The sequence below is a fragment of the Plasmodium gaboni genome, chromosome 13 (assembly GCF_001602025.1).
Source record: "Plasmodium gaboni strain SY75 chromosome 13, whole genome shotgun sequence".
Taxonomy (NCBI): domain Eukaryota; phylum Apicomplexa; class Aconoidasida; order Haemosporida; family Plasmodiidae; genus Plasmodium; species Plasmodium gaboni.
This window is the reverse complement of record NC_031493.1, coordinates 1,872,512-1,882,099: the sequence shown is the minus strand read 5'-3', so window position 1 is coordinate 1,882,099 and position 9,588 is coordinate 1,872,512. Positions and strand designations below refer to the sequence as shown.

At 17.2% G+C, this 9,588-nt stretch overlaps 3 protein-coding genes across 3 annotated transcripts; 1 reads left to right on the top strand and 2 right to left on the bottom strand.

Annotated features, from left to right (window-relative positions):
* Nucleotides 1-2,202: 2,202 nt before the first annotated feature.
* PGSY75_1353600 (ER lumen protein retaining receptor) lies at nt 2,203-3,126 on the top strand (the record flags this gene model as incomplete). The annotated part of the gene is made up of 3 exons (XM_018787568.1): nt 2,203-2,342; nt 2,458-2,636; nt 2,780-3,126. The coding sequence occupies 3 exons, from the start codon at nt 2,203-2,205 to the stop codon at nt 3,124-3,126; spliced, it is 666 nt and encodes a 221-aa protein (XP_018640310.1).
* Nucleotides 3,127-3,961: 835 nt separating this feature from the next.
* PGSY75_1353500 (putative RNA polymerase II transcription factor B subunit 4) lies at nt 3,962-4,930 on the bottom strand (the record flags this gene model as incomplete). Its single annotated transcript, XM_018787567.1, has 1 exon — nt 3,962-4,930. The coding sequence occupies one exon, from the start codon at nt 4,928-4,930 to the stop codon at nt 3,962-3,964; it is 969 nt and encodes a 322-aa protein (XP_018640309.1).
* An 816-nt stretch (nt 4,931-5,746) lies between these two features.
* Nucleotides 5,747-9,019, bottom strand: PGSY75_1353400 (putative Ran-binding protein; the record flags this gene model as incomplete). The annotated part of the gene is made up of 1 exon (XM_018787566.1): nt 5,747-9,019. One exon carries the CDS (start codon nt 9,017-9,019, stop codon nt 5,747-5,749), a length of 3,273 nt encoding a protein of 1,090 aa, XP_018640308.1.
* Nucleotides 9,020-9,588: the final 569 nt, after the last annotated feature.

Sequence of the window (9,588 nt, the reverse complement as noted above, 5' to 3'; positions counted from 1 at the left end):
TTTCATCTATATTTATAATTTTTTTTTTATTTGATGTAGAAATCTTAATTTATATACTAAACTATATTAATGAAAAACGAAAATTAAAAAAAAAAAATTAATAAAGCAAGGTAAACATTTTTGAAGAATTATAAAACAACCTACATAAAGAAATCAAGGTCTAATTTATTTATTTTTTTTTTTCTATGGACTTATATAAATATTCTTGTTGATGTGTATAAAAAATATATATTTAATTATATATAATTTTTAGTACGTTATGAAAATATAAGAAATGATTCAACAGTTATAAAGAAAGTTATTTTTCATTTTCATATATATTTTTTTTTTATATTTGTATAACTTATACAATATTAACGCAAAAAAATAAAATAATGTCATATCATCTAGTGGAAACATTTCTGATTAAGAATATATATAGATAATAAAAATATATTGTCCTTTTAATTTATATTATTTTTTATTTTATTATATATATATATATATATATATATATATATATATATATATTTCATTTATTTATTTATTTATTTATTTCTATTCATACATTTTATATGTGTAAGAAACTAAAAATAAAAATATAACTTCATGTTATTTATATGCATTATAAAATAACAAATATTTGACATGACCACCTATTTTATTTTTTTATTTATGTACCATATTGTTTTCTTTTATACAAACAAAACCAAAAATAAAATAAAATAAACAAATAAAAAGGAAAGAATAAACTAATAATGTTTTTGAATTCTTATATATATAAATATATATATTATTATTAGTGTAATAAAAGGAAAAAATATATATATATTTTTTCTAAATAATTAAAAAATATAATATATATTATTTAAAATAAACACTTTTGTTAAATCTGTTGAATTTTTTAACATTTTATAAATATTTTCATATGGTAAAATATAATAATCTATGTATTATATATAATTATATATTTTCAATTTTTATGATGAAAGAGAATTCTCACAAAAGTATAAAAAATTATTATATATAATTATAATATAATATATATAATATAATATTATATAAATATATATAATAAATATATACATATTTTTTTATTATACAGTTTCAAAATAATGTATATATTATCTTATTTAATTTTTTTTTTTTTTTTTTTTTTAATATGCACATAAAATCATATAATATTAAATACCATTTATATATATATATATAAATATAATATATTGATATATACATAAATATTTATATATATAATATTTAAAATGTATATTATATATACAATGTATATTTGTATGTAAATATCTTCCCATTTTATTATTATTATTATATATATATATATATATATGAATATATTTAATATATTGATAATATAATTATATAGCAATATTACGTACATATTATAATTTATATATATATCTTTTTTTTTTTTTTTTTTTTTTTCTTTTTTAATTATATAGTAAAAATATCATAAATGATTTATAAAAATTTTAAATAATATAGAAAAAACAAAAAAAAGAAAAAACTGTTTTTAATTATATTTATTTTAAAACATATTATAATTTTATATTTACATATATATTTTTTTTTCAATATAAAATATTTTCACCATAAAAAAATATTTTATGTTAATAGATTTATATTATATATATATATATATATACATAATATATTATATATATAATATATATTATGTTTTATATAATAAATATATATATTTATACACATAAAAAAAAATAATTTGAACTATTTATTTATAAAAAAAAAAAATAACCAAATACAATAATTGGTTAAAATAAACAAGCAATGACACAGAGAGAAAAAAAAAAAAAAAAAACAATGAAATAAATTATTTTTAAAATATTGTTCTGTAAGTATATAGAGTTTATTTATTATTTTTTCGATTTTTTTTTTAAATATAAATAAATAATTATACATATTTATAATTTTTTTTATACCATATTATATTTTTATAGATATATATTATGCTATATTATTATATTATATACATATATGTATATAGTTTAATTTTAATTTTTTTTTTTTTTTTTTTTTTGAATAGAATATAATAATTTTATAGTAACATTTAAGACATATATATATATATATATATATATATATATATATATATATATATCATTATAGTCAGAATAAAATCATTTAGTTCTTTTTTTTTTTCTTTTTTTTTTTTTTATAAAATTATTTATTTTTTAAATTAATGTCAAAATGAATATATTTAGACTGATCGGTGATATTTTGCACTTAGTAAGTATGTATATACTTATTATGAAATTAAAGAAATCAAAGAATTGTATAGGAATATCATGTCGTATGCAAGAATTGTATTTAATTGTATTTTTATGCAGGTAAGAAGAAAGAAAATATGTACATAAAATAAATATGTATTTTGTAAGAAATAAATGAAGATACATGTATATTTATATATTTATATATTTATTTAATTAATATTTTCTTTTACAGATATATTGATCTCTTTTTTGTTTTTGTGAGTTTTTACAATACAGTTATGAAAATAACTTTCATACTAACAATAGCATATACTATATATTTAATAAGATTGAAACTACCCATATCTCAAACATACAATAGAAAAGTAGACAATTTTAAAAGTGAAAAATATTTGATTCCTCCATGTTTAGGTATTAAAAACGCCAAAAAGTACATATATATGTGAATATTTATATTATATATAAAATATTTACGTCAAGATTTTGATTAAAAATTTTTCTATGTGTATTTAATATATATATATATATATATTTATTTATTTTTCCTTCTTCAGTTTTGAGTTTGTTAACCTGTAAAACATACAACTTGTATAACATTTTATGGTCCTTTTCTATATGGTTAGAAAGTGTCGCTATATTGCCTCAACTAGTATTACTTGAAAAACAAAGAGAAGTTGAAAATATTACCTCCCACTATGTTATTACTATGGGATTATATAGAGCTTTCTATATTTTAAATTGGATATATAGATATTTCTTTGATGACAAACCATATATTAATGTAGTAGGATGGATTGGTGGTTTAATACAAACATTATTATATATAGATTTCTTTTATTATTTTGCCTTAGCAAAATGGTATGGAAAAAAATTAGTTCTTCCCTTTAATGGTGAAGTATAATATAAAGGTATATAATTAAAAATATAAAAACAGGAAGAATTTAATAATTTCAGATCATTAGAAAATTGAGAAGTTTAATAATATTCTGTATTCTAAGAAGTATATATAAATAAAAATATAATACAACAATAACAATGGAAAATTAAAGAAATATGTAGAATGTAAAATAATATACCATTTGAAATTATATATAAACATATATACACATATATATATGTTGCCTATATATTAACCAATTGTTCAAAAAAAATTATTTTATTCCATATTTGTCAAAAGTATATATATATATATATATATATATATATATATATATTCAAAAATATTGTCACAAAAAAAAAAAAAAAAAAAAAATGTTAATTTGTCGAAATATTATAATAATTTTATGCACCAAGAAAAATACTAGGTTAATATTTTTAGAAATCATATATATGTGTATATGCCCATTCATTTTTTTTTTTTATTAATAAATAAATATATCTATGTATATATATCTATATATATATATATTATATTTAATGATTTTTTAAAAAAATATATTTAATACATTTTTTTATACAAAACATGTAAAATGTTTACTAATTATATATCTATACGAATATATAATAATAACAATTCATTAATGTGATCATCTGTTTTTTTTTTTTTTTTTAAATATTTCAAAAAAAGTAGAAAAAAAAACAGTTTTATTTAGTTGTTCACAAAAAAAAAAAAAAAAAATAATTTACAATATATATATGAGTATATTCTTTTTTTGTTTAAGATTCATTTTTTTTTAAATATTGGAAATGTTTTAAAGGAATATTCCTTTTGAGGTTATTCCTTAAAAATGTAGAAGCTACATAAATGAAAAATCTAAGTCTGAAACATGTTTATTCCTGAGAAGAGACTTAGTAAATCTTGTTTTGCATATAGCGCAAGATAATCTATCCTTATTTGTTTGTAAATTTTTTTCTGAACAATATATAGCCAAACAACATGAACATATATAAGCTATATCAATTTGCTTATTATGGCATGTGCAGACAGCTATATTTGTATCTTCATTTAGATAGGTGTTTGAAAAATATTTTCTAGTATTAACAGAAGGTAGGTACCAAAAGATTATAGTCTGAGTTAATATATCTTGAATATTACCATAAGGGTTAATACTTTGAAATATTGTATTATCTAAATATAATCCATTGGTTATATTACATATTTGTTCCAGAATTTGTGTTTTATAATTAAGAGAGAAAACATCAATTATAATATTATTTCGTTTAGCATTATATGCAATATTCATTAATTGTGTATATTGATTTGTATAATAATGACTTTTTGATATATCTAATAAAAATAATCTAGTATTAATATTTTCATATAAATTACGTATTCTATTATTATAACATAAAGCTATTGTTAAAGCTGATGATAATGAGCTTTCACTCATTTTTTCTTTTTTATTTTCATTAATAAAATTAACTAACTTATCATATGTATCACTACAAAAATCATTTTCTGTTAAATTGTTTTTAGCAAATGATATATAATTCTCATATATGATTTTACAATTATTACTACAAGTAGATATAATGCATATTCTTTCAGAATTACACATTACACAATAAAAGCGAATAAACTGAAAAACAGATTTTAAAAATTCATGTAATTTTAATGATCTCATAATATTATTTTCAAATTTTATTTGAACTCCCTCACACCATATTAATAAATTTACATCAATTATTAAAATTAAATGATTCTTAACAAGTTCTTCATCTTTTATTATGTCATCTTTCTTAGTAGTCTCCTCATTTTTCTCCATTTTTGTGATAATACGTATATATATACATCATATTGAATATATTTATCTCTTTTGTAATATATATATATATATATATATACATATATATGTATATATTTTTATTAGTTACAGTATTAAATTACAAATAGAAGATATAACTATATTTCTATAATCAAGATTTTTTTTTTTTAAAAAGATTATAAGCAATCACAAGTATTATATCTTAATATAATAGTGGTAAACTTCTGTAATATAACATGTCATAATATATAATACATATAGATATATATAAGTGTTTTTCCTTATAATAAAAATCATATACTTCTTTATGTAAAATAAAACATTTAAGAATATTTTATTAGTACGTGAAAAATTTTTTAAAAACAAAAAAAAAAAAAAAAAAAAAAAGAATTAAATAAAAAAAAATATAAAATTTACATTTATACAAGAACAGAGTATTTATTAAATAAATTAAAAAAAGAAAATAATATAAAAATGAGTTATAATTAAAAAATAAAATAAAGAAGGTATAATTAAAAAAAAAATTAAATTAACTATAATTTCCTAATTTATGAATAGCACGATGAATTAAAATATATATATATATATATATATATAGTAATAATATTTTATACATATTGAATATATTATTTTATTTTTATATAACTTATAAGTATATATATATATATATATATATAAACAAAAAATATATGTAAAGAAAAGAAAAGAGGAATATCCTTATGAACAAATGGTATTTGATATCAATGCAATATAATTCATTAATCAATAAAATATACATATTTAAAAAAAAAAAAAAAAAAAAAAATTTTCATATATTTAATTACTTAATACAGGATCTGAAAGAATTTCTACATTTTTTTTATGCAAATTTGAAACATCAATATGTCGTTGAAGCATTTCTTCATTTAAAAATTTTCTCAAGCAAATAAAACAAATATTTATGTTATTATCTGATTGTTCGCTTATAATATCTTTTTCACCATTATTATTTATATGTTCATTATTATTGTTATAAATATTTGAATGATTAAAAGAATTATTTGATATATTCGTGTATCTCTTTTTCATATCATTATTATTATTAATATTATTTAATATATTATCAGAAGGTTTCACATTTTTTTTATAATCATTATTTAAAAAATTATCAATACGCTGCTTATTATTACAATCATCATGACTTTGCTCTTCAATTATATTAGTATCTGATATATTATCTTTATTTTTTATTGTTCCTTTATTCAATCCTTCGTTATTGTCTCCCTTCTCATAATCGTCATTGTTATCATTACCTTCATCATCTTCTTCATCCTCATCATCTGCCGAATCTGTGGTAAAATGTTTTTTTATAATTTCTTTATTTTTTTTTTCCAAAATAGATAAGTTATTTTCATTCATGTTCATTTGTTCAATGTTTTTTTTGGAGGCCAGAGCTATTTCTTTTGCTTTTTCTACAAATGACGAAATTTTGTTTAGTATAACCTTTTCATTGTTATTTTTTTTTTCATTTTCCTTTTCTATGTTATAATTACATGCCTTCTCTTCCAGAATATGACCATTACTTGTATTATTATTATTGATATTATCATGTTTATTATCACCATTTATAGGTACTTGTTGGTGGGTTTCTTTGTGCTCCTTATTTTTCGATGCATCCATTGAAGAAAACCTCTTATCATAATCTTCTTTTTCATATGAATATTCACCAAGATTATCCAAATAAACTCTAATCAGGCATTTTAAATTCTCTTCCCAAATATAATAACCTTTTGAGAGAGACATATAATATTTTGTATTATTATCAAAATATAATTGATACAAAGTGTGATAATAATATTGACTATTGTAATCAAAGAAAAACTCGGATAATTCAGGTTTTCCATTTTTTAGAATAATAATTTGTGAAGACCACATCAAGAAATAAGTATAATAAAGTATATTCATATGTACTACTGCTTCAAAATAATTAACAAAAAAATTAAAATACGGAATATTATTTTTAACAATTGTAGCTGAGCTTTTACTTATATCGAGTTTGGCCATTTGAATACAATTAAAAAAATATTGTTTTTCTTTTTCATATACATAATCTAATTTTAAATAGTTATCTTGAAAATTAAGATAATAATTATTTTCCATATTATTCATTATCTTTTTTGCCATATTTATATTATAAAATTCAATAAAGCAAAACCCTTTTTTTTTAACAGAACCTTTAATATCATTGAATAAATAAATACAACTTACCTCATTCTTATCAAATGTTACATTTAAAAATTGTATGAAATCTTTAATTAGTATATTTCCATCCATATTTTTTAAAATAAGCATATTACTATTTTGATCATCACATATTATCTCTTTATTAATATTTTCAAAATTATGAGAATCTTTAAATTTGTGAAATGGGTTATATGAATAGAATATATTATTATTTGACAATTTTAAATGGTTATTTTCATTCCCCTTATTATAAATATTATCATTATTATTATTACTAATATTATTGTTTGTATTTTTATAAGTATCGTTCAAAATATTTTCATAATTATTCTCCATATTGTTATATACATATGCATTTTGCATATTCAAAGTATCAGACATGATATGATTATATGTACCTTTATCAACATGTATATTATTATATACATTTTTATTATTTCTTAAATATAAATTATTTTCTTGATTGTTTATATTATTTTTTATAAATGTACTAATGGTACTAGTTTCTTTGTCTACTAATTTTGCATCACTCGTTTTGAGAGCTTTGCAAAAGTGACAAGCTGTTCTTCTAGAGAAGTTTAAGAAATTACAAGCTGAACAATACCAATCACTCACTTTATTACTAACAGTTTTTTCTTCAACATTTTTCCCTTTATTTTTTAATTTGAATAAGGGGAATATATAAGATATATTATTTTTTATTTCAATACAATTATCTTTCTCATAAAGTGAAAATAATTTGCCAGAAGCTTCATCAGAAGGAAATTCTATAATACAACACTGATCATCATTTATTCTATTGTCTAATAAAAAATTAGATTGAATTTTTTGTTGTATTATATTAAAATATGAATTATTTTTTAAAAACTCTAAATTTTCTTTTACAAATAATTCATCTTTTATAGAAAAATACGATAATTTATTTATATATATATTAACCGGTAATGAAAAAGCATTGTTTATAGATATATTTCTAATTAACTCATCTATTTCATCTTCTGAAATATTATCAAGTAATTTGTATATAAATATAAATCTTGATAACAAAATATTTGGTTTCATTTCTAATATATCATCTATATTTCTAATTTTTTTAAACTTATTATCATAACATGTATAATCTTTATCATCTTTATATTCGTATGTGTTATTCTTTTTTTTTTTATATTTATAAAAATTACTTTCTGAAGCAGATGAATAATCTTTATTCTTGTCATCTTCACTTAAATCTTCGCCTGATTTATTTCTTTCATCTTCTTTACTTTTAGCAACGGATCTCTTTCTTCTATTTTCATTTTTGTTATATAAACTGTTGTTGTTATTATTATGGTTCATTGTTTTAGTATGTTGATTATTCCTTTCAAGGTTACTTTCTTTGTATTTATCATAAGGTTCTGAGTTATTTCCTCTATTATAATCTTTTTCTTGACTTACATAACTATGTTTTCTTTCATCATATTTTCTCTTTCCTCTATAATATTCATTATTTTTGCTATCTTGATATTTTTTATCATATTTTTTATCATACTTGTCATCGTAATTTTTGTTATACTTGTCATCATAATTTTTGTTATACTTGTCATCATAATTTTTGTTATACCTGTCATCATAATTTTTATCATACTTATCATCGTATTTTTTGTTATACTTGTTATCATATTTTTTATCCATATAATCTCTAGAATTATATTTATTTTTTCCAAACATATTTTTATTATTATCTATGACGCTTTGATTTCTTTCCTTTTCAAAGACATCTCGATTATTATTCCTTATTTTACTTTTCTCTTTATTATTATTCCTATAATCATTTTCTTTAAAATAACTATCATGATTATTTTTATAATTCCTATAATTAGATGACATTTCCAAAACTCATTAAATTTTCATAATATTAAAATGTTATATATATAAATAAATAAATAAATATATATATATATATATATATATATATATATATATTATATATATATATTTATATATATAATAATTTCATCACTATATATTTTTCTTTTATTTATTATATGAATTTCATAATTTGATTAAATAATTATTAATATAAATATATATATATATATATATATATATTATTTCTTTTATTTTTAAGCATATTAAAAAAAATAATATGTTATTTATAATTATATAACCATATATATATATATATATATATATATATATATATATATACATATGTATTTTTATTGGAACGATAAAAAAAATTAATGCTAATTATAGATGGAGCAATAAGATATTCACATATAATATATATATTAAGAGAAAAAATAATTATTATGAACATGAAAAATAATATTATTCACATTTAGAGAATGTTAATATAATGTTTTTCATAACATATTTCTTTTTTAAATACATATATATGAAAAAAATAACCAAATATAAAATATTCATTTATTTGTAATATATAAACACAAAGA